The sequence below is a fragment of the Polypterus senegalus genome, chromosome 10 (assembly GCF_016835505.1).
Source record: "Polypterus senegalus isolate Bchr_013 chromosome 10, ASM1683550v1, whole genome shotgun sequence".
NCBI classification, from domain to species: domain Eukaryota; kingdom Metazoa; phylum Chordata; class Cladistia; order Polypteriformes; family Polypteridae; genus Polypterus; species Polypterus senegalus.
This window is the reverse complement of record NC_053163.1, coordinates 81,151,584-81,178,778: the sequence shown is the minus strand read 5'-3', so window position 1 is coordinate 81,178,778 and position 27,195 is coordinate 81,151,584. Positions and strand designations below refer to the sequence as shown.

Sequence of the window (27,195 nt, the reverse complement as noted above, 5' to 3'; positions counted from 1 at the left end):
ATTAGTTAAGTGACTATAGAAATTCACTCAAATTGTCATCCTGCTGTGGTACTTTAGATTTTTAAAGTTTAGATCCATAACAAGAAAACCTAAAGGAAAAGTACAGTGATGTCTTATGTAATTTACATGTTATAGTATCTTACTCATTAAATTCAAGAAAACAAGAGAAAACCCAGCTACATTCAGGCTCTGCCATTGCTTTAGTAGAACATTAAAACAAACTAGACGAGAGCAGGCCAATTAGTCCAACAAAGCTCACCAGTCCTATTCACTTATCAAGTCGAGTTTTGAAAGTCCCTAAAATCTTTCTGTCTACCACACTACTTGGTAGCTTATTCCAAGTGTCTTTCGTTTTCTGTGTGAAGAAAGATTTCCTAATGTTTACCCTTAACAAGTTTCCAACTGTATCCCCATGTTCTTGATGAGCTCATTTTGAAATAACAGTCTCGATCCACTGTACTAATTCCCTTCATAATTTTAAACACTTCATTCATGTCATCTCTTCTTTTGCTTAAACTGTATAGGCTCAGCTCTTTTAATGTTTCCTCATAATTCAACCCCTGTAGCCCTGGAATCAGCCTAATCGTTCTGCTTTGGACCTTTTCTAGCACTGCTATGTCCCTTTAATAGCCTGGTGATCAAAGCTGCACACAGTACTTCAGATGAGTCCTCACCAGTGCATTATAAAGATTGAGCTTAACCTCCTTGGACTTGTACTCCACACATGGTGCTGTATAACCTAACATTTTGTTAGCCTTCTTAATGGATCTGAACACTGTCAGGAAGTTTATAGCTTAGAGTCCACTCCCATAAGGTGGACGCTTGATTTTCAGACCGCCCATTGTGCTTTCAAACCTAACATTTTTACTTCCTAAGTGTAATACTACGTGTAATCCTTTATTTTATGATATATTGTATCTTATTTCAAGAAAGATATTATATTTAAAGTTGTGTAATCATTGTAAATCTGTCCTGTCTCCATTAACAGTTGAGAGCCCATATCATCTCTGTATTTCCTTTTTATTGCTTTTAACACTATTCTCAGTGTCCTAGTGGGGCTCAGAGTGCCACAGTTAACAACTTTGAAACATGCCTTCTTGCACCGTTAGAGAAGTTTCAGAAATCTTTTGTGCAGCTTTATTTTTTGGGGCTTTGCAGAATAATTGTTAAGCTTTTGGTAAGGTCTGTACTCTAGCAGTTAATGCAGAATACATAGTTTATGTGACTAGACTAAATTCAAAGTAGAAATGCAAAGCTAAATCAAAACCGGAATCTTCAAAGTCTTTTTATTTTCACAAAGTTGATACTACAATAGCTGTACAGCCGTCTTATATGTTATGTGTACCATAATATCTTGAATTATGGGGCACATGCATCTTCTTCTTCTTCTTTCGGCTGCTCCCGTTAGGGGTTGCCACAGTGGAACATCTTCTTCCATATCTTTCTGTCCTCTACATCTTGTTCTGTTACACACATCACCTGCATGTCCTCTCTCACCACATCCATAAACCTTCTCTTAGGCCTTCCTCTTTTCCTATCTACTCGGTATCATAGCAATCGGATAAGCAAAATAGTCACACCTGAAAAAATAATTACATAAAATGGCACTCCAGTGGAATTACGAATAAACAATAACAAAAAATTATTTACCCATTCCTGACCCTTGGCTTTTGTGCACATTGGAGTTAAAAGAACAGGTTCTGCGTTTGCCATATCCATAGCTTTCTGCTAACTAACAGAGATTGCCATACTTTATGACACAGAAGTACCCCAGACTCTCTATATCCCTGGTGGTATGGCAGCATATACACCCTTTTCCTGTTCTGTTCTCTTGGGGTTCAGGCCAAGGATTTTCTTTTCCTACTCACTTTCTGAATTCTGTCCTAAGTAAATATTGTTTTAATAAAGGACTGAACAACAAATATTTTATGCAGTAAAAAAGTAAAGTGAACATAAGCTGAAAAGAAGCATCAACAGATAAAATGTTATCTGTATTTTTTTCTGTATGTCTTCAACATATCTGATGAACCTCTAGTTGCAAAACAAGGATTGAAAAGTATTTGCACTTAGGGACAATACGTATTTTATCCATTCTTGTATTTAATTCTGTCAAACTGGTAGGGTTTTCAGGTTGCACATATTTTTGAGTTTAGATGTACATTTTCTATCAAATCTATCAAGCTTATGTCAAGACTTTTACTGAACCATGTAAGTATATCTTTCTTTTAATTACTCTGTTGTGTTTTTGTTTGTATACTTTATATCATTGTTCTGCAGGGATGAGCAATTTTTATTCCAGTTGAAGAACTTAGCAGATTAAGGCATCTTACACTCTAAGGTATCCATATAATTTACTCTGTTCATTTTTCACTAAATACTTAATGCCAAGGAGGCCACAGTATACAATTTGTTATGCCAGTTACGAAATTCTCAAAGCAGCTCAGCTAGATGATTGCACAGACCTTTTCGTATTGTCTGTTGGCACAGTGCATTGTGAGAAACTGCAAAGATGTTGTTAAAAAATGGACCAGGAGATGTAAACACTATGAGTTCAAGGCTAACACTCTTTAAATCTGAGAGCTGAATTGTTGTGCTGAGTTTTAGAGCAGAGTTTTTGTGGCATCACGCATATTGCTTCTCTGGAGACATTCCTTTGCAATGGTTTGATGTGTCCTAGCAACTCACCAACAAATTACTGAGATTATAAAATATGGTATGATGTACTTAATATTAAATAACAAATATATTCATCCAAAACACATATATGGTGCCAAGAAAATAAAGCTTTAAGAATACTCACAACCAATGAACGGAATACATTTTTCAAAAAAAAAAATCAATGACATATCTGAGGTTTATCGTTTCTTAACATAATTAAGCTGTTTATTATACAGGAATAGTCATACAGAAGGGTGCTTTCAGGTCTGCTGCTGCCCCTCGTCTTTCCTTTAATGTTTTGTTCCCTTGGTTATTTTCCAGTGCTTACTTTTCATTTTGTTTTATATTTTGAAATTACCCTTGATACTTTACCCTTTGTGTTCCTTGTCTGCTGGGAAGAGGCTATTCAAAGGTACAGTTTCTTTACTTTGGCATTACTTCTTTACAGCTGTGGCGTGGCTTTGTGATCTTGACTACTGAGTTGTTTTTTTTTTCTCTCTGTTTTTTTCAACTTAGCTTTAGTAATTGGTGATTTTGACTGGATTGTGAATTTTAGTTTTCCATTTATTTTGTAACATTTTTGTTAGTTAACGTTTACCTCTTTTGCTTTGTAGGTTTGGGGTTTGAATTTTGAAGTTTTGGATTTTCTTTTCTTTTTTTTGAGTTATAAAGGTGTTTTATTGGCTTAACCCTTCCCATTAGGACTCAGACACAATAGGTATTGGAGATATAGATACTCAGGGAATAGTAAGAAATAGAATAGGCAAAAATGGAATGCCTACTTAGTACCCATACACAGGATTTCTGTCCAATAGAATTGGTGGTTAACTGGTCTACTTAACTATAACTGTGCTCTCACATTCAACATCCCTCTTTTCTTTTTGGCCTTTCTCCTGCCATCTGAGTTCGTGCCAGTAAGGCGCTCCCTAACTCCATACTCAAATAGGAGCTGTTCCAGAAGGGGCTTTCTAACTTCTGCAGGAACCATTTCCAGTGATATCCCAGAGAAGTATTTCAGAACCAAGGTGTCTTTGCACTCTTTTTCTCTATTCAAAAGGTAGCAGTGAACCATGTGCAAAATACAGGTCCAGCCTGTAGATTTGTCATCACCATCCACACTATGAGTTTATCCCAATGTGGCTTAGTTAAGGAACACAGAATCCCTGCGTGAAGATGGCTCAATTACATGGGAATGGCTGCACTTTTTGTTCTTGTCACAGTAATTATTACTAGGGCATCATATTGCTGAAATCCTATCCTATACTACATCAAACTGCAATAATGTGTGTATGTATGCATTAAGCTAGACTAGATTTTTCCAGTTCAAAAAGACAGATTGAGAACCTTTTTATATGCTTGCAATGTGCTTTATTTAAAATCCAAAACATGGAAGGCCGAAGTTGGGAAAATTTAGTTAATTCCACACAGAAAACCTGGTAGTGGTTCTCTACAACAGAGAGCATTCTGGTCCACTTAGGCAGCCAGGCTAAGTACTACATAGAAGCTTAACAAGTGTTGTTCTGATGATATTACTAAAATGGGCAAGCCAATTTGCTTGTGTGCAGTCCTTATTGTGAAGGCCTGAAGATCCCAAGATTTCTTGCACTCTGTTTACAGCCTACACGAAGACAGGAGTTGCAGGTCTAAGCTATCAAACATTGTATCTGATTTTGCTGAGGTTGGTTTATCAGAAGCACCAGCTGCTTTTGTGGAAATTGTTTTATTAGATGCCTTTGGCTGTCTAGTGAGGAGCCGAGTGCTGTGCTGCTTGACATCTCTGGGTGAACCAGGCAAAATGTTCACTCAACTGGTCACATACAGTACATACTTAAAGGCCAGAGCAACTTATTGATTATTGCTTATTCGCCTATGGCTGCAGGAACACTTTGCAATATACTTCCTTTTTTATCGTATTTCACAAAAAAGCCTTTTTGAATTATTCTTTAAATACTGCATTGCAAACTGCTTACATTATATCATATATCTTACCTCTCATAGTCAGATTTTTTGACTTGCTTTTATTATATCCATGAGTGAACATAAAAAAACAGATTTTAATAAAATAAAAGTAATACATTTTGTTTTAGTCAAATTATTATTTTTTGTTTTTTTCTAATTTTATGTTTTTATAAGTTTGTACACTACTGTTCAAAAGTTTTGGGTCATAGACACTATGACAAGTCCATCCTGAAGCATACTAACATATACACCCACACTAGATACATTTTCAGTTATCAACCAACTTAACACCATATTTTGATAAAATGAGGGAAAACACATAACATTTCTATCAAGATACCATTAAAATTATGTAAAATATAGCCAAGACATTAAAGGTGTCTGTTACTGTCTTGAGAGAAGAGGAAAAACTTAATCTAACCAAACAGAAAAGTGGGAAGGTGTCAGGGAGGAGGTACATATGCATAACTGCATAGAAGGAGAAGGACATTAATATGTGTAGTGTAAGAAATAAACACCTTACAGTTCAGGTCCTCAGCCGACTTCTTCTTTAAATATATGTCAAATACCAGAGTTATCTGCAACAGAGAAAAGATGATTCTGGGTTGCTGGCCTTAGAGGCAGAGTTTCAGAGAAAAAGCTTTATGTGAAACTGGCAAATAAAAGGAAACGGATATAATAAGCAAAAAAATGGAAAAGCGTATTATGCTCAGCATCCTAGAGTCGTCTTTTCTCTGCTGTAGATGAAATTGGTAGTTGGTGTGTATTTAGTGAAGAAGAAATCTAAGGACCTGTAAGGAGTTTCTTTCTCGAAACTGTACACTTTGATGTCCTGATCCTCCTATGCAGTTCAGCATCTGGTCTTTCCCTCTCTTTTTCTAACCTGGTTTGAGTCAGTTTACCCTCCCCTGTCAAGACAGTAACAGACAGCTTTGCATGAAATCTTCTGGTTTTTGGCAGCCTGTCACATGAAATAACATTCATTCTGCAAAAATAACTAACATGTTTCATTTTGACCATTTTTGAACCCAGAACTGAATTTTAGGAATGTCTGTACTTTGCAACCCAACTGAACAGAATAACAGGATTCAATAGTTCTACTGCAATTTCAACGGTTTCTCTAATAACTAATTAGAATTAACACATGACTAATTAAGGATAAGCTAAGGGAGTATACCATTAGGACACTAATGGAACTGCTGCTGAAAATGGAGCTTTGCAGCCATATGAGAATAATAAATTAAAAAGAAATCATTCCAAGCATAATAGCCATTATGAACACGAGTAATGCCTTAGCTATATTTTTAAATCAATTTAATGGTATCTTGATAAAAAAGAAACTAATTCTTATCCATGACATGACAAGTTCTGCCTGACCCTAAACGTTAGAATGAAACTTTGTGTTTTTCCTCAGTTTATCAAAATACTGTATGGTATTAATTTGGTTGATAACTGAAAATTGACCTAGCGAGAGTGTGTGTGGTAGTATGCTCCATGATGGACTCCCCATGCAATTGTTGCTGGGTTGTGCCTTATATCTTTTATTGCTAGAATAGGCTCTCATTCTTGTACTAGAACAAACAGTTTAAAAACTGTGCTGAGTTTGCAAGGCATATTGAATGTTTACTTTATGTAAGCATGTGTGTAACTGTATAGTAGGTACTCTTGTCTCCAGTTTGCATTCATTACTGGATGTTATTCTATCCTACCTCTCATTTTGTATCTTGTGAGTAAGAGCATTCAGTGTATTCTCGACTTTGTCCAAAGAGATACTCAGTTCAGGTTCAGACTGCTGGAACGCAAGGAGCAGTGTCACTATGGCTTCCAAACAAGTAGAGTGTAATGAGAAGAAGAATCACACAGTGTGTGTGATCGCCAGATTTATCTTTGTGATTTTTCATAGTCATAAAATGCTGCTTATATAATTGTTATTATTTTAATTTCCCTTTGGGGACAAAATAAGTCATCTATCTATCTATCTATCTATCTATCTATCTATCTATCTATCTATCTATCTATCTATCTATCTATCACCAATGGTATCTAAATTATAATTAATAAATAAATAATATCTAAAATATAATTCCTATAGGTTCTTTATTTCAGTGGGTAAAACTATATTTTAAAGAATAAAAGGAATTATTGATCTGTTTGCCCTCAGAAGTTTAAATCAATTAATGTCATGTCTATGATCTATTACCATTGTTTAGATATCCTAATGATCAGTTATTTTCTTGCCTTTTGCATCATGTTAGGTAATAATGCATCATTATAACAGATGACATTCTATGACATTTTGCTGTACGTGTGGGAATTTGGATTTTGGTGTCAGTATGCAACTGAGAAAAGAGATAACAGTAAAGTGGGTGGACTGCTTCACAAACAGAAGCACTAAGATAAAAAATATGCATTATATATTCTATGTGTATGTGTGTGTGCATATATATATATATATATATATATACACACACACACACAGACTGTATATACATATATATAAAATAGTTCAGATTTTACTTGATTCACTGTCATAGGCCAAAAATGGAATAGATACAGGTGTTGAATTAATTAAGAACCAATCAGTTAATGAACCATTTCATAACATTATTAGCAATGCTGCGGAAACACATTTATATGCATGCAGTTATTAATCCTGAAACATAATTGCAAGTTGCTGCAGTGATTATTACAATTACAATAACAATGTGCTATTGGCCCTGTTTTTAAGGAATTTTATTACAGTTTATCATTTCAGCATTGTTTAGTAGTTGACTGCGATCTAATCAATGAACTAATGAGGAAAATGGGAAAGGACCTACTCTGAAATGACCTAATCAGATTTGTCTGTCCTAGCAGCTTGACTGAAAAATAACAGTCTGATTACAGCTTTAGTCTGCAATGGAATTACAACATTAGCACCATTTTATTGCCTGTGTCATTTAGATTGGCATGATCAAATCAGTAAGATGTATTTGAAGTATTTACATTGTTCTGGGTATAAGCCTGCGTCTTAGATTATTCCACTGTTTCTTGTTTGCTTTGAGTGGCACACATAGATGTCACTTCTTTTGTTTCACACCTTCTGGACTAAGTTTCTGGTCAGTGTTTGCTTGGAGTCTAACTGGTAACTTAAATTGGGCATTCTAGATTGGCCCAGTTTGAGTGTGTGTTATGTTTGGATTCTGCGATTTTAAGATTTTTGTAAAAGATGTGTGTGTATTTATTTGTAGATGTTTCATTTGTTTTTTTGTTTGTTAAAATACCCTGTGGCACATCAACATGCATGGAAATTACCCACCTCAGTATTTTATAAACATTGAATTGATTTTTGAGAAGTAAAAAAAAAAAAAACAAATTAGGCAACTCTGGATGTGGACAAAGCAGGTTAAAGGACTGCAACTTCTATTAATAAGATTTGTAGTAAACATTTTTTAATTTACGGTTGGCACCATGGTGTAGTGGTACTGCAACTGCCTTACAACAAGGAGACTGAGGTTCAATGTCTGGGTACTCTCTCTGTGTATTTTGTATCTTTTAAATTTTATTAAATTTAACCTGTTTTGCTGTTCTTTATTCCATGATTAGGATTAGTAAGATAGACCAGTGGCATTGTGGCCTGAAATTTTTGGATGAAGCCACACCAGAATTGTCTGCAGAAAATTCAGCTTGCACATACACACAGACACCCAAGGGGCACAGAGGATGCTGTAGGGCTAATTGGTCAGGCTTGCAGTACATGGCACAAAGACACATATTACAAGAAGCAATATTTTTCTAAATAAGTAGTTGCATTGAGCATATCACTGAAAATTAGAAAAAAAATTGCTTTGAAAGATAAAGATGATTGTTGTACTAAATATTTTAATAATAAGTTAAATTACCTAGAGAAGCTTATTTTTTATTTTGTACAACATGTGGTGGGGCCTCACTGGGCCTTATTGCCAAAACGCCCCTGATAATGACCATGGTGGGAATTTCCTAGCATATACCAAGATAATTTTCAGCACATTTCAGTGAATACTGTATCACTTGACTAGTGGCTGAATCAAAGAATTATGTGTAAACATTCACATGCGAAACATACTGTAGCTGGCAACAGTGAATAATTGAGCTAAACAGGACTGGTAGTTAATACACAAAATCTAATAAATGCACACATATATATATGTACTGTATGTGTATATTGTGCATGTGTACACATAGACACACACACATAACTATATATCATAATGGCTCACATGTAGTGCATAAGCCCCCAAACTCAGTGACACTAATTAAAACAGAGCTCGGTGTTTCTGACAAATCTTCTCAAGCTTTCCATCTTTGCCTTTAAACAGCTTTTCTTAGTATCAAGGACAGCACACTATGCATAGTTAACTGTTTCTGGTTAATTAATGTGCATTCACAGTTTCTTGAGATTTTGTCAGCCAGATTCAGTTTTCAAATTACTCTTTTAATTAAGAGATACATTCCAAAACACTTGTTTCGGCCTCCCATCCTTCTTGGACAAAGTCCAGAATACCTAGCGTTTGCCTCCTAGGGAGCAACTTACCTGTCTTGGCATTTGAAATTCTACATAAACCCTTTTTATTTACAAATTGAGACTCACATGATTTATTAGGGCCACTTTTTATTTTGTGGCCAGCTTTGTTCAAATTATCAAAGAGAGAGTAGTAATTAAGTATCATTGTAAATTTTAGAAGCCAAGTCTTATGCCCATTGGTAACAGTAAAAGTATGCATATGTGCCTTTGTATGTGCATGTAGGTTTATGAGCAGGATTGTTTTAAATTTGTTGAAGTCTGAAACAGTGGAGTCTGCCAATCATATTATCACATCCAAAGTATGTGAGAGCCTTTTAAGAAGAACGACAATCTCACACTATAGGAGGACAGAAAAGAATGAATAGCCAGAGAATATGCACGGTAGCTGTTGCCACTATTATAGTTACACTTCATGGCCTCCTGATGGTGGAGACAGAATGATATCTTACTCCGTGGTTTGCCACATTTGTAGCACCATATTTGTTTAGGTGTAGGTCTTTTCATGCTTTGCTCAAAATGATGTTACTGTATGAAAATGTACACTCTTTTGTAACTGGCCGCTTAACAGGCTTCACCTTAAAAAAATAATGTGGTCTGACAGCTCTTTCATTCCTACACTAAAATGAGCAGAACGGCTCCTATTACCTGTGTGACTCACCTTCATCTCTGAGGTTCATAAACATGAATGACTTACCTACTGCCCTGTGCCAAATCAGGGGTGCCACTGCCGCAGGAAACTTTTTTTTTCCATTTGGCAACCACTTACAAATATAAAAAAAGCAATGTAAAAATTGCAAACAGAAGAAGACTATACTTTTCTTTTCACTTCATAAGTTTAAGTGGTAAAGAGGATGGCAGCAAAATTAGAGGAGGCATTTTCAGATTGAGCCACACCACCACGGTGTGCTAATAAACACCTCTCGGGACTTTTACTGCCCATTACTATCAGGCAGTTCAATGCTTCCACCCGATGTCCCAAACTAAACTCTTAAACCTTTTAAGTTCCTTTTGCAATTTCTGCACAATATCCATCCATCCATTTTCCAACCCGCTGAATCCGAACACAGGGTCACGGGGGTCTGCTGGAGCCAATCCCAGCCAACACAGGACACAAGGCAGGAACCAATCCTGGGCAGGGTGCCAAACCACTGCAGGACACACCCACACACCAAGCACACACTAGGGCCAATTTAGAATCGCCAATCCACCTAACCGGCATGTCTTTGGACTGTGGGAGGAAACCGGAGCACTCGGAGGAAACCCATGCAGACATGGGGAGAACATGTAAACTCCACGCAGGGAGGACTCGGGAAGTGAACCCAGGTCTCCTAACTGCGAGGCAGCAGCGCTACCACTACGCCACCATGCCGTCCTCTGCACTATATACATTTATTTATTATTTATCAATCAGTTGATTATAATATTTGTCCTGTTGTCTAAATTGTTTATGCTTCTGCTGCTGTGTGAATCCTAATTTTCCCTTGGGGTTAGTAAAATGTATCTAATCTAATTGAATTTAAAATAAGCATATTTCTAATATATGATTTTATAGGTTTATGGGGTCCTTATTGTCACATGTGTACAGTGAAATGTTTACTTGTGTGTGCTAATCACCATACAGCACATCATGATGAGTGAATATTTTCAGTATTTAATAGGATTTTATGATAATTGACGAATGTGTTTTTTGAATGCAGCAGGATTAATTCATATTTAAATCAGTGTAATAAATCTCAATTTTACACAGAGAACAATAAAAGAATGTGTGTTTCCAAGACATTTTTTCAGTGAACTGTAAAACCCAAAAGAATAAGAATACAGGACTAAAAAGGCAAAAACTTTAAATGGTAAATTATTTAACCCAGTGGTTCTCAACCTGTGGGGCAGGCCCCCCTAGTGGGACGTGAAGTAACAAAAAGGGGGGCGCGAAGATGTGAAAAAAAACCAAGAATCGAAAATATGAAAAATACATTTATTGAAACCAAAACAAATTAACTTAAACTACATTCTGATACTAGAAAAATAAATATAGAGTTAGATAAATGTCGATAAAAGTTAAGTAGGTATAATAAAATATGCATCTATGATATATCATTAATTAAAAAAGAACAAATTGGTATTAGTGGGCTCCTTTGAAAAAAATTTAGGGGGCGCGAGTAAAACGGTTATGAAAACTCGGGTCGCAAATACTTAAAGGTTGAGAAACGCTGATTTACCCATTTACCTTAAAGATTAATAAGTATGTTAATAAACATTAAAAAAATATTTTAATTAAGGCATAAAGTGTTATGCTTCATACAGGTGACTGGTCACTGATATAATAGTTAACATCCCACCATGGTTAATGTCATGTACAAAAATGATTAAAGAAAGATTAAAGAAAAGATTTCAATAACTCTGAGCAAAGGCTGAATTATGGAGCACATTTACTGGGAGATTTATTGTTCAAGGCTGGATAACTTGCTGATATTTCATAAAGTACAAGGATTATGGTGATGCTGGCATGAAAATTGGAGTGAAAGTCATCATTGCCAAGGGGAAATTAAGGAGTAAGGATGAAAGTGCGATATTTTTGACCATGACATCCAGTGCATTGATTCAGTATGTTAGAAAAAAAACAATTCAAGAATTCTGAACAATCTAATTGCAAATATCAAAGTAAGGTCAGAGAATGAAGTTCCAGTAACAACTGGCCATTACACATTTCATTAAGGAAATGCTATGATGATTTTGAAGTTCTTAGCCCTATTACTTCTAAAAAATCAGTTTTATGTGTAGTGCAGGGTATATGCTGCCATCTTGTCAGAGGAGTCAGCCTTAACCATGACCTCAACATGTATGATGTACATGAAATGATTTTAAAACATGCTTCCTCTTGCGAAAAGATTCGATGGTTCTGCTGTGGTGTAAGGTACATTTTCCTGGCATGAATGGTACAAAATAATACTAAGTAATTAGATTTGGGTAGAAATACAGGGCATGAGTTATCGATGAATGGTATATAGAGTAAGACAGTAGTGCATGGTCATCCCAGATATACAGTAGGATCACATCCGCATTAAACTCTTACAGTAGTTCATAATAAACCAGTTAAATTTGTTGCTATCACAAAATCTATATAGATAGATTTAAAAAAAGGCTTGGTTACTAATGAAAGAAAAGCAAAAAGAAATGGAGAAGGCTATCATACAATAAATTCCTTTACTACACATTAAATTTTTAATTGAATTAAGATGGACCTTGAAGGTTTTACCCTACTGATTAAGCACCTGGAGATTGTACCTGGACCTGTTGTAACTTCATGCAAAGGCCAAGTAATAATACTGGAAATAAAGAAATGCAAGATCTGTTCCACACTGCCAACTGAGGCTTCTGATGCCATCTTTATTTAAGGATGTTAATAGATGGTATACAGTATAACTACACTGTTTATACATGGTGAAATGTGTACTGTACATTTAAATAAACCTCAACATAGCAGAGACAAATAGGTAAGGTAAAGTAAGGTAAGGGCTCACTGAAAAATGGAGTAACTTTTTTAAAATGTCTGACACACTAGTCATCCCGCATGCACGATCAAACGCGCAAGCTACTGCAAAACTCCGGCTATCTAAGTGATCTAGTTAGCCTTCCAATTTATATCGACTAAAGAAGGGATTTAAAAAAAAAATTGTTGCTTATGGGCTGAATGTGGAATTGTAAAAGGATTTTGCATTTGTCTGATCTGTCAAACTATCATTGCTATTTCAAAGAAGGAAAATGTGGAAAGGCACTTTTGAACTGTTCATAAAAACTACGAAACTGACTTCCTTCTGAAAAGCGATCTGAGAGTTAATCGGAGAGCCGTCATTTTTCACTCGGCTGAATTCAAAAACAAAGGCAGACACACAGAAGCATTGATCCAGGTGAGTCACTCAATCATTTAGCATAAGAAGTCCTTCCAAGATGGAGAGATGATAAAAGAGGCCTTCGTTGAGACAGCTGGCTAGGTAGAAATTGCTGCTGAGATTTCAAGACCCCTAGCTGGAGAAAAAGGAGTTTCTCCTTGTCATTAAACATTATGGCATATGGCTGAGGGTGGTACCCAGCCGGGACGCCCAGGAGGACCGGGGGAGGGCTTGCGCCTCCTCCAGACCACAAGGGGGCGACCACCCTGGTTGCTTTGGGGGCCACAAGTGCAGAGCTTTGAATTTCAACCATATAGGGGCCCGTAGTCACCGCCAGGGGGCGCCCCAATGCCTGGAGAGCCCGGGACCTCAGCACTTCCTGAGCAGATCTTCTTTTCTCCACCCTAGCAGCCCGCTGCTTCTCTTCCTTCGTCTTCATCTTTTTGCGTTAAAACTGATTAAGTTAGTTTTTGTGTTGCAATTACTTAGTACGTTTTCTTTAATTTTTCACTTAAGCTGGCACTTAAGTCATCAGTCTGTCTCAAGAATGATTAGCGAAGGTGGTAGGGAATGAGAATGGCATCCATACTCATGCGGCGCACTGCCGCCCTGCTGCGCACTACTGAGAGTTGATTCTACAGTAAAATAAAAATAAAAAGAGTAATACAAATCATCTCTCCGAAAGGCGATAGTAGACGTCATGTAGTATATGTGTACTAAATTTCAAGTCAATAGGTAAAACGGTTTGCGAGCTACGGGTGATTTAAAATCCTGGACAGACAAACGAACAGCCACGGTAGCGTATTATATAAGAAGATAGCATTTTTAATGTAGGTAGATCATTTTGACCTGGTCATTTTAAAAGTAGCTCGCAGCACGAAAAAGTGTGGGCACCCCTGGTCTAGAATGTATGATTGGCGCAAGTCATTCAGAGAGGGATTATCATCTCTTCGGTCCATCTGTGGAAATTTTAGGAGGGAAAAATGCAAAGTTGAATGAGGAGGTTATTGACGCTATGCAAGAATGGGTTAGCATAGATGTCTACTCCTCTGGGATTAAGAAGCTTCCTTAGCGCTGGAGCAAGTGACTTGCAGTGGCAGGAGAGTACATAGAAAAAGAGTGTGTAAGTCATTTCATTGTACTAAATAAATGAAGTGTAGCTCATAAATTCCTATTTATATTTGAACACTCCTCATCATTTTCTCCTCTTCAGGCTTTTACATCTTGCAGAATTTGTACAAAGCCAATTTTGCCACGATTTTTCAAATGTCATAGCATTGTAGAGCCAGCCTATAACTGAGAATGACTTGAGCTCTTCCCCATTATTATAATGTTGTTTTATGAATAACATTATAAGTACCTGGCTTAAGCAGAGGCTTCCACAAGCTCTTTGGAAATATTTTTACTAACTTCTAGCTGCATTATGTGCCTATTCTTATTACTCTTACTTATTCTTCCTCCACTATGTCCCCATCTCTTTTTAATTCATTTTTTCTAATTTACTGTTTAACCCCTTATGTCTCATTTTAATTTGGTCATTGGAATTTGTCCTTCATCTTCATAACACTTCCCTTAAAAATTGTTGTTTATTTTTTCCCCAAAAATCCCAGTTTACACTTTACCCATTTCAGTGGCTGTACAGATTGCGCTGAACTCCTTGCAATTTCTGTGCCATGAATCTCTCCCTTCACCATTTTTTCTGCTTGTTTTCCCAAGGTCACCTTAGTACTTCTGTTAACATGTTTTGAAGTGTCTCGTCTGGCTTATATCTGGTTAAAAGTCTGTCATACTTCATTTTTATTTTTAAAATCTGCTTTTTTTTCATTTTACTTGGCACTAATGATGTATTCTCTAAAAGGTTAATAAATAGTAAATAAATCAATAAATACTGATGGATCTTCTGTATAAAATTACTAGAAAGGCTTTTGAAATGTGAAGGTGAAAGGGGCCTGAGTAGGTGATCCTATGCCACAGGTTCATACACTTTTCTTATTTAAATCGCCAGGGGCTGTCCTCAGCTACAAGAAAGAACACCTTTTACAACACCATGAACATCTGGAAGTGTGCTGTGGTGGGAGTTAAACATGTAATGAATCTTGGTGATTGAGAACACAAAGCTACCAGGAAGAATAGATCACAGTCATCCAGCTAATTTCCAGTTTAGTTTTTCAATTAGCTTTGGTCTCTACCTCTTTTTTTCTCTTCTTGGTATTTATTTCTTGTCTTTTGTTTTATTTAATTTGCCTCACACTCTCTAGGGCATTTAGTGGTTTGAAGTTAAGGTTATATTAGATTGCTTTTGCACTGTTTGTGTTTTTGTTTTTTTTTTTTTTGGTCATGTGAAATTTCTGTCGACCTGGGCAAGAATTTATTAAATCATGATCTATTCTGTAAGTATACTGTTGTTTGTTGACACTGAAAAATTCATTACAATAAATAAATAATTTTTTTTTTTTTTACATTTTTCATAGTTACAAAATAAAAGAATGTTACTACTATGAATGTTTAGAGGGGAAGTCAAAGTATGATTTTGAAGGGTCATGACTAATGAGTTGAAGTAGATGATACTCCCGGTGGCAGCCCCTGTTAAATATTGAAAGAATATGTTGGCTTAATAATATAAATGAAATCTGTGGCAAAACTCATGTGTTCAAGGATATGACATAGAAAATCCTAATTTAAACAGTTGTAGACTTTTTCAGCATCCAGAGAGAGAAGAGCACATGGGAGTTTAATGCAAAGAATTACATTGACTAGATGAACTAAGTGAAGGAAGTTATCTCTAGTAAATCAGTTTTTAATGAAGCCAGACTGATTGGGATTAAGAAATCTATTAAATAGTTTATTCACAGAGAGTAAACCAAGAATTCTCTCAAGACTTTTTTTTAACAGCTTAACTTAACAGTTGTCACAAAAATTGAATTATGGTTGGAGAATTATACATGTTCATGAAAATTGGGGAGTCTGGTATTTTTTTTCCCTGTGTAAAAGTCTTAAACTAAAACTTCATTTGAGAAATCTAAAGAAAACTTTAGTCTGAATATGTAAGACCTTTCTAAGTTCTGAGATGAACAGTGGTCAGCCGTATCAATGGTCAATTACAATCGAATTCCAACTTCCAATCAGTGGGTGGCTAAAAGAAACAAACCATTTGCTCTTACAAATATGCTTACAGATGTGGAGGATTTTCACCACAATGGTACTACTCAATTGTTACAGTGTACTCCAGGAATGCACAGTATTTCTTGTTGCAGATTGCCTAAAATGATGGAGATATTTAGTTATTCAGCTAATGGCAGAAATGCCTTTCTTTAAGTATGGATGTGTACAGAGCCACAATGGGGCATGCTACTACTTCTGAGGAAATTAGCTGTATTGTGTAAACTACATCTTTGTAATACTAAAATGTGGGATTATTGGTCACCGTTACAAAATAATAGGGAAACCAGGGGGTTCGCCCCCTGCTCTCTTCACTCGCCAACCCCCCTAGGCGGTGCTATGCCACAGCCGCTCGCGTTGTGAAGAACGCACCCCAAGGAGACACGGTCGCTCCTCTGAAACCGCCTCTTAAACGGTGATACAATGGGAGACAAATACAGTTTTTTTTTTTTACCTCCTCTTTGCTCGATCAGCTTCTGGCTTGCTTCTGTGCGGCGCTTCAAACGTTTAAAAGCCTGTATAGCAGTTGTCCTACTCTTTGTCTTTTATTTCTGGCCCCGGGCGTGGTTAAATCTCTTGCCACAAAGTTTTGTCTTGTGGGATGTGAGTTCTTGATATTTTTTTGTTTATAATTTAAAAACTGAATAAGAATCTAAAAATGTAACATCATCACATTAAAGTTCGGTAAATTCTGAAAAGAATGATACCAAACATATATATGAAGGTTTTAAAATAAGCCCAATTTAAAGTGTGACAAAAAAGTCACATAAAAACGTCACATAAAATCATTGTACAAAATCGTTGCACTTTTAGGCTTATGATTTTGTATATATAGAGTTGATTAGTAAGTAGTCTGCATGTGACTGGGTTTGTGCCAATAAGATTAAAATGTAAAATTGGTTGATGGATTCACAAAATTACAGACATTAGTTACATTGAAAGTGTCATTGGGTGTGCATCAAGAAACTGTAGATGCTGGAGATACAGGAAATTTAAATTAAGTTGTTTGATCTACATTTACAGTAATGTTGATGTCAGTGCTGCAATTACTACTCAATTGCTGAAAAGATTGTTTTCCTTCCTTTGAAATAAAAGGATTGTCTGCAAAGGTTGTGTAGACAGTTATTATTTTGATTAAAGATTTTATAATTTATTCAGTGTATCAGAACGGTCCTTCTTTGTTCCAGCATTATGGACTATATGAGCGTTCACTTGTGCCAAGAAGTAATTGAAATGCAAGTTTTTGACTCACCAGGCCTGGTGATAAAATTAGTTTGAGAAGTGGTCATTATTGAGAGCTCAGCAATGTAATTCTTAAATCTAAATGGTGTTTGAATTTAATTAACTGAGTAGGTTTGCATGCAGTACATTTTGAATCATGCAGTGGCTGTTAATATTCAGACATAGTGGTTACTGTTTATTGAGTTGAACAAATGCAAAAATTACAAATGATTTTGAAGAAACCATACCCATTGGTGCCCATTTCCCCTACATTCCACCCAGCCATTGGGCTAATACTAAAAAGCTAGTAAGTCAGTATTTCTACACCACTGGTCACTGGCTACCCAGCCTCTCACTAGATGAGTGGAAGACCTAAATTTCCATTGCGGGTGTATGACCTGTCAAATCACGATACAGTTCAAAATGCCAGGTTGTACAAGGTTAGGCTCTCAGAAACTGAAGAAAAGATGTTTAGGGACCTTTCCATGATATACGAGGTGTGGCAGAAAAGTAATGAGACTGGCAACACTGCAAACGATCTGGCAATGTTGCGCTGTTGTCCTTGATAGAGCATGTGTATCAGTACCCTCCCATAGCTCAGTGCGAGTTTCAACTCCTTCCGTTAACTACGTGATTTTTTTGACTGCTATTAGCGAAGTTGTGTTTTTGGTTGTGCGTCACGCAAAATGGAACAGCGGAATTTGGAGCAACGTTGTGCCATTAAACGGCAAGTGTAACGTTTGAAAAGTTAAAACAGGCCTATGGGGAACATTCTTTATCCCGAGCTCAAGTTTTTCGCTGGCACAAATCATTTTTGGAAGGCAGAAAACACGTTGAAGATGAACACCATTCAGGGAGGCCTTCAACTTCGAAAACCAATGAAAACATCGAACGTGTGAACACTCTTGTGAGATCAGACCGTCGTTTAACTTTAAGAATGTTGAGTGAACAATTAAATTTGAACAGATTTACCGTTCATCAAATTTTGACTGAACATTTGCACATGCGAAAGGTCTGTGCCAAAATGGTGCCGAAAAACTGCCCTCTCCATAACAGAATTTTTGACCTCAAAAGGCATTCCTGTGGTTCCCCAGCCCCCTTATTCACCTGACCTCAGTCCGTGCGACGTTTTCCTTTTTCCTAAACTGAAAAATGTCCTCAAAGGACGTCATTTTGGGACTTTAGAAAACATCCAAAAGAGTGTAACGGACATGCTGAAGACCATACCGGTTGAAGATTTCCAGCGCTGCTACCAACAGGGGGAACAACGTCTCCATCGGTGTGTAGCTGCCCAAGGGAACTACTTTGAAGGGGATAACATTGATGTTTGAAAAAAATAAAAACTTTGGTAAATAAAAAATCAGTCTCATTACTTTTCTGCCACACCTCATGCCATGGCTACATTTGCAGCAGTAGAACCTTAGGAAGAAGAAGAGAAACAGAAGAGAAGTGCACAGTAGGAGAAATATATGGGATGAGGAAAAAATATCTGTAGATAGAACTGTGGAAAAGGTGTTTGAAGGACCAGAAAGAAGAGAAGAAGGAACAGCTGCAGGTTATTTGGAGGAATGTGCCAGGTGCATTTAGATAACAGTGAGGGCAATATGGGTCAATGTCTAACCCCACAGCAAAATATTTATGGGACATAAGATGTAGGTTTTTTTCCTTTTTCTCAAAGAAACACTTTGAGGACTTTATGCACTTAAAATATGGTGTTTCAGGACAGAGTGGTGGAGGATGTGAGGTCATGCCAACAAATAAGATATAGGCTACTTTATGAAGATGTAGTAAATGAAATAAAAATAAAAAGACTAATATGAGTAGACGTCTTAATACAGCTGATCTTGGCTGAGTTCAATATTTGCCCTAGCCACATGTTTTAAATAAGTATGTAACAAAGCACCCCCATAAGTTTTAAAATATCAGTAGCTTTAAGGTTAGTACGTGAAAATGCAGAGATGAACACCACGTCACTCAGCAAATGTCTGCAATGTTGGCAATTCTTGTGTGACCTGTTTGTGGTCTTTCTTTAGGGCTTCATGCCTGAGAAAAATCACACTTCATCCAGTTTCTGCTAAGCAGCACAAGATTTTTCCATTTTACATTTGCTTTTAGCTGACAGTCTTATTTGCAGAAACAAGGGATGCTGAGGGTTCTGTCAGCTTGGAAAGACAAAGGAGAGCAAACGGCAAGCTGTCAGTTATTGAACTATTTGGTGGGAGAGAATGAATTTACTTTGTAGTCCTGATTTATATTTTGTGTGACACATCTTTTAACAATCCAGGCTCTTTTTATACTTTAATTACTAACATATTTTGTTTGAATTGAAAATAGACCAAAGTTAAAAAGTTTGAGACTAAAACTTTTTTCTCTTTTTTTTTTTTTACAATTAGTGTTTGAATTGGTTGTGATGTTACAAGTGATGAATGTAATCCTGGATTTCGAATCTCTTATTCTTTTTTCACTTTGTAGAATTACTTTTTGGAGTTTTAGATCATGTGACTTTATTGCATGAACTCAAATAAAAGCGTTAGTTTGGATAAAAAAAGTATTTGCCATCTGTACCAAAAGTACTACTTACATTGGTGTCTCAAACTATTGCTGTAGACATTTAATAATACTGTGTATTATTGTACAAAGACATGAAACTGTTCATATTAGTGTACTATACCATGACAAAAGAAAAAAGAAGACTGAGCAGTCTTATATGGTGTTAATTAGAATTACTTGTGTACCACACATAAGCAACACTAAACTCCAATATAAGGTGCTGTAGCAGAGTCTTTTTACTTTTTCAGCTTAGAGATACCAAGTCCGCTGATCAGAAAATGACATTGCTGCACTTTCTTTCTGAAATATGTGAAGAGAAATATCCAGAAATCTTGAAGTTTCCAGATGAGTTGACCCATGTGGACAGTGCCAGCAAAGGTAATTGATAAAGATTTTTTTTCATTTGTCATATGCAATGAAGAGATGTGTTCAATTGAGTAAATTCATACATTAGTTTGATAAACAGTTAATCTATTAACTAAGGAATAAGTTAAACATAAACATGAAAAACAACAGACTATAATTATGAAAACATAATGTTTAATTATATTATAGCATTGTAATACTATTATTAAGAAATTACTTGTTGTGTCAGTGAAATGTTAAAATCCTCTATGATGTATTACTCTTATATTGATTTTATTGTAATTTTTTTTCACCAAAAGCATTTGTTTTCATGTCTTAATTTTTGCTCCAGGTTTTGTAGCCTATTAAGGAAAATCACAAAACTGCAGTATTTGTGTTTATTTATTTTTACTTCTATATTGGAGCCTTTTAAACTATTTTTTTTTTCAAATGAAAGTCTTTTTCTTAAAACTAAAATTTTGCTATTTTAACAACCTCTACATTACACCTATATTTATCCAAACTCTTGGAGCCAGCCCTTTAAATGCTTATTGGATATTCATTTTTACATTGCTTTCAACTTCAAACACTTGTAGAGACATATCGTTCTGTTAATTTTACCTTTCTTTAGCCTGGTATTATTATTGTTGGAATTACCTTAAAGTAAGTGCAGTTTAATAGCATTACTTTTGAGCTCTGATAAAACATGGTTGTCAAGGTTAAGTGGCAATAGCTATGTGCAGAATATTAATACTCTTGCTTTGGCATGCTGTGTGCAACAAATGGTAATGTTTTTTTTTTCCTCTGGAAAGCAAAGTTCCATATATGTGAAAGTAATCAGAAGTGGTCATCATATATTTGAGAATTGGTAACCTCTTTGATGCTAATGCTGCCCCATACCAGTGAAGGAAATCAGGTGAAACAGTTCAGTTGATATCTCTATGTGGATAGAAATTAGTTTTCTGGGTTTGACAGGGAAAATGGCCAGTAGCATAGTTAAGAAAGTAGAATTTGCACCAGAATCGTAGCAGCTCTTTTATGATAGAGTTAGTCAGGTCAGTTTAGTAATTGGTCTAAGTGAACCCCTGCACTTATGGGCCTTTCTTACCCTAACTTGAGTTAAAGTTCTTTAGTTTTCAACAGAGAATCCTATGTTGATCCCCCAAAGAAAGACGGCTAATTTAAATACCACAATGAATAAGTAAAACAAGACTTCTATCGGAGCAGCACTGCAGTTGTTAACAAGGATCTGGAGACACAGCAGAAACGAGGGATTAGACATCATACTGTGTGCTCGCAAATACAGTTCTGCAATCTTTTAACCATTGCCTTTTTCAATGATGAAACATTTCAGTCTTCCCTGGACATGACTAATAAGATCAATTCTATTTATTCCTGACTTCAATAAAGTGACCCTTTCAGGTTTTGTAATGCATTCTATTTAGCAACCAGTTCTGTTGGTAATGTTCAAATTCTAAAAAGAATTTTAGTGCACAAAGTCCACTGTTTGTTATGCCATACATAACCTGCATGGCATTATTGACCTGTGGTCATTTAGCATTGATCTTCTAGCTGGAGATTTAGACTTATACTCTAGAACTGGACTTTGAACTTCCAAGCTGGTGGACCCCAGTATGTGCGTATTGAGAGCAGCATAACTTCCTGTACAACACAGGTACAGACATTACTTTCTTCTTCAACACTAGCACCTCAAAGGGTCGTGTGCTGATCTTCCAATTGTAATCTTTGTATAACTATAACCTCCTTGGTAAACACAGCTACAACCACATTATTAAATTTTCTGATGACCCCACCATCATTTGTCTGATCACCAACAATGATGGAACAGATTACAGAAATATAAAAATAGAGAGATATGCCTTCTTACACAATGATGCCAGGACAACATCTTTAATGTCAGCAAAACCAAAGAGCTGGTAATTGAAGGATGACCTCAGCTTTGCCTGTTTCAGAGCTAGTGATATTTAGAGGGACAGCAGTTTTGCGTTTTGCATTTCTTGTAGTCTAATTCATTGACAACTTTTAAGTGGACACAGCACATATCAGCTGTCATCACCAGAGCTCAAGAGCATCTTTCCTGCATTAGGTGTCAGTTAAAAGTCCTGATACCTCTGTCACAAATGCTCAACAATTTCTTTAAATGTGCAGTGGAATCCATTCTGTCTGGCTGCATAGCATCATGGTATGACACCTGCATGCCTTAGAACTACAGAATATAACAAAGGGTGAAGAAGGTGGTGCAGAATATTACTGGGGCACAGCTCCCCATTGTTCATGGTGTTAATAAAACATACACTTTATTATTTAAGCCATCCTGCATTATCACTTTTCTCCCTCCTCCATTCTGACAAAAAGGAAAAAAAAACATTAGCATTAGCACTAATTTCAGAAACAGATTTTAGCGTCAAGTCATAAAACCACCCCATAGCTTGTGCAGACAAATACATGAGCATGCTGGATGTGTGTATGTTATAAACATTGTTTGATTTTGTTATTTCATGTGAAGTATTGTATTCGTTATCTGTTATTAATATTATGTAGGGGAGACGGGCAGTTCAGTATCTCATCTTATTTTACTGTGTACATGACTATACACCTCAACTTAAATTGGACTACTATAGTAAAAAAAAAATGCAGTAACCTTTTGGAAATCACTATATACAGTATGAGTGTTAAACATTTTATTAGTACTGATAAATGTGAATGCTGATAAATCAATTTCATGTATTACTGGTTGTTGATTGGCCAATTAGTAGAAAGGTAAATGCAACTCTAAATGTTTTACCTTGCTACAGTAATTAATCTTAATTAATGTAACCCTCTGTCCTAGGTCTTTGAAATGTTGCCAGCTTGCTTTACTTCCTTCCATGACCTGGAAGCCTTCCTAGTTTACAAGACATGTTTGATAAATCCTTTATTGGTTTTCTCCTGTGGCTAACACTTAAACATGCGGCTCTGAGGATTTTTACAGCTTGATTTAAAGTATCCCTTGTTTTAAGCATTGACTTGAGAGATTAGGCCAAGCAACATTAAGAAACTCAAATTAAGGCTGTAACGTTTGATCGAATAAAATGTATTAATGATTAGAAGGCCTTTGTTAATCCTGATATTATGAACTAGCATACTAGGTGTTTTTGGTTTATGATGTGCCAAAAAAGATTTTTTTAACAAAAGTAAAACAGCACTATGTAGTAGGCCAAGGATCTACTGAATGTGTAATCCTTTTAATTGCTGCATTATATACAGAGTCATGCAGGTGTTGTGAGGATATCATCATGATCTGTTTATCTTGCTGTTCCATGGGTAGGTTTAGCAATACAAAGAATTTGTCTTCGTATCAAGCATGACACATTCTAATTGAGTTTCAGTAAATGTAAATTGATAATGTAATATGCTTCCATTTCAACTGAATGTTAAATTATACCTTCTGGAATACAAACCCAAACTTTTAAAAAAACACGTTTTTTTGTGTCACTTGTCTTGCTATAAAATGAGATATTTTTGTTTCGATCTTTAAATATTATACCAAAATTATTTGGCAAGTAAATGCCAGAAAGAGTTACAAGAGTTGCTAAAGATTAACACTCTGGTACCTAGAGTGTCCTCCATTATTGGCACCCCTTGTACAAATGAGTAAGAAGCGTTACAAAAAAAATCACTGTTTGTTGAAGAACCGTCATCTTGTACTGAGAAAAATGAGAAACATCTGACTTAAATTGAAAGAAGTCATTCAAAGAAAAGCAAGAAATACATTTTGTTTTACAAAATCACATGTGCCACAATTGTTGGCACCCTTGGAAATGAATGTGGGACAATGTAACTGAAGCATGTTTCCTATTTAAATTGGACATTGTTAAGTTTATTGGAGTGTATAGGAACTTTCCATCAAAAATCAAATACTTCCTGATTAACTGGGATACAACTGTGAAGAGACACAGAACCAAATTTCCTTTGTCAACCATCATCATGGCAAAAAAAAAATAGAATTCAATCCAAATGAGGGAGAAGTGTGTTGCCCTTCATAACTCAGGGAATGGTTATAAAAAATAGCTACTCAACTGAAAATGCCAATTTCTACAGTTAGGGCAATAATAAATAAAGAGGTCATCAACTGGAACTGTGACAAACTTGCCTGGAAGAGGACCCAAGTTTATTTTACCCCCATGTACAGTGAGAAGGATGGTAAGAGAGGCAAGAATATCTCCAAGGATCACTGTTGGGGAATTGCAAGAAAAAGTAAAATCCTGGGGTTATCAAGTCTCCAGAACCACTACCAGGCAGCATGTCCATACCAATAGATTATTTGGAAGATATGCCAGAAAGAAGTCTTTTCTGTCAGTTATCCACAAACGTACACACCTGGAGTTTGTAAAACGTTGCTACAACTTTGAATGGAATCGTTTTCTATGGTCTGATGAAACAAGACTTGAACTTTTTGGCATTAAACATGCAAAGTGGGTTTGGTGTTAAAAGAGGGATGGCTATGATAAAAATAACCTTGTCCCAACTGTGAAATATGGTGGGGTTCTGTGATGTTGTGGGTCTGTTTTTCCTCCAAAGGCCCTGGAAACATTGTTAGGGTACATGGCATCATGGATTCCATTAAATATCAGCAGATTTTAAATCAAAACATGCTTGCCACTGCCAGGAAGCTATAACTGGGTTGTCAGTGGATCTTCTAATAGGATAATAATTCGAAACACATGTCCAAATCAATCCTGGAATGGTTAACTGACCACAAAATCCGAGTTCTGCCATGGCCATCTCAGTCCACTGACCTGAACCCTATTGAAAAACTGTGAAGTGAGCTGAGGCAGAGGGTTCATAGGAGAGGGCCTAGGACCCTGGTGATCTGAGAGATTATGTAAAGAAGAATGGTCTCACATGCCATGCTCTGTATTCTCCAACCTTCCAAAAGGTTACAAGAGAAGACTCTGTGCTGTTATATTGGCAAAGGGAGGTTGTACAAAGTATTAAATGCATGGGTGCCAACAATTGTGGCACATTTGTTTTTGTTAAAAAAATGTATTTCTTGATGAGGGCTTTGTTTTTGAAAACTGTTTCAATTAAAAGCCAGATGTTTCTCATTTTTTCAGTGCAAGATGATGGTTCTTCAGCAAACAATGATTTTTTTCTATCCCTTCTTACTATTTTTTACAAGGGGTGCCAATAATAGTGGATGGCACTGTACATCCAAAGTGATTCAGATACGTGGGATAGGATCTTTATGTCAGTAATTCAATGAATGTACACCAGCACTGCCATATTAGACATATCCTGTCATCATACCAGAGGCTCAGAATAATCTTGTATATGATTAACATACTCCGCAAAACAATGCCCAATATATCCCAGTTTATTTTTTCCATCAACTGCACCTTCTAGTGTGAAGGTTTAACACTTGCTAAACAACATAACAATCACTTTTTGTTTTTTTTTTTTTAATTTAGGACAGCCAATTTATTTCAGTAATTCAGATGGCATAGTTCCATTTTGGTCACATTAAATTTCTTTCTAGAGATCGTGACTGTTAACAAATCTATTTATTGCCTTCATAAACTCAGCACCAATAGCACGTTAGACACTAGTGTAAATTAATTCATTGAAAGAAGACACCTCTAATGACAGACTCTTTGTATGAAAAGGGGCAGGAAACAGTGAAAGAAGTTAGGAATACAGCTAAGGCTTAGTCCACCTTAACATGGATAAATGCCTTTTTCCATTAAAAAAAAATAATACCAGACTAGTATTTCCAAATAATTTTCTAAATGTTTGTTATATGCTAAGGAGACTGCTTATTCTCCTTGTGTCCTGGCAAAGGAAAGTGCTTGGTTCCCCAGATGTTTAAAAAATATTACTTTAATGAAATGCAGGCTCCATTATCAAATGTATCAAGCCTTTGACCACATCTTCATCAAAATGTGTGTTCCCCAGCCCAAGTCACTGAGGTTTACCTACAGTATGTCAGACTGTACAATGAGACCCACGTGCCTTCTCTTGGATTAACATTAAATTTAACTGACAAATAGTATTTACCTGTTGTTAAAAGAAGCAGTAAAACTGTTTGTCCAAGCAATGATTCTTAGCTGTCTTTCATGGCTGAATTTTACTTTTACAATGAAGTGAAAAGACAAGCAAAATGACACTTTTTATTGGCTAACTAAAAAGATTACAATATGCAAGCTTTCGAGGCAACTCAGGCCCCTTCTTCAGGCAAGATGTAATGCAGAAACTGGAGTTCGCTGTGTTTATATACACACTAGGACAAGAAACAACATTGGTAAATCTTTAAGTGAAAAATTTTAAATATAAAAAATTAATAGATTCCTTCGGGCTAGAGTTCATTTAACAAGAGAGAAGAACAATTTATTGTCAAGATCTTTGGATAAGATAACTGTCCAACAAAGTCTTTTGAAGTTTCTAATGAGTTTTTCAATACAATGTGGATCTGTAGTCAGGTTGTATGTGTCATTCTGAGAGATGCAAACAGTCCTCATATCTGGCCATCAAACTTGTCTTTATTCAAACCATGTTGTAATGTATTAAATTAAAGCTTCCCATTCTTTTCTCTCTTGCTGTGTTTTGAAGTTGCCCATAAGCACTGTGACTTTAAAATCCCTTTCACAGTGTCCATGGCTGTTGAAGTGGGCCGCTACAGGAACATCTGTGTTGCCATGTTTAATGTGGAACCTGTGTAAATTCATTCTCTGGCGGAGTGTTTGTCCAATGAATAATTGTATTTCCTTGGACACTAACACTTTAACCCAGTTAAAGTTCTATACAAATTTTATTTAGCCCTGTACAATTAAATTTATGTATACAGTTACAGACATTTATAATAAGAAATAAAAG

General features: G+C 36.1%; 1 protein-coding gene across 8 annotated transcripts in view; it reads left to right on the top strand.

The window, feature by feature from the left end:
• The window catches only part of diaph2 (diaphanous-related formin 2), a 1,278,655-nt gene that overhangs the window by 839,389 nt on the left and 412,071 nt on the right, over positions 1 to 27,195 (top strand). For all 8 annotated transcript variants that reach the window (XM_039766010.1, XM_039766009.1, XM_039766012.1 and 5 more), the window contains one exon: positions 20,226 to 20,355. In XM_039766010.1, the coding sequence (XP_039621944.1) occupies positions 20,226 to 20,355 (130 nt within the window). The remainder of the gene's footprint in view (positions 1 to 20,225; positions 20,356 to 27,195) is intronic.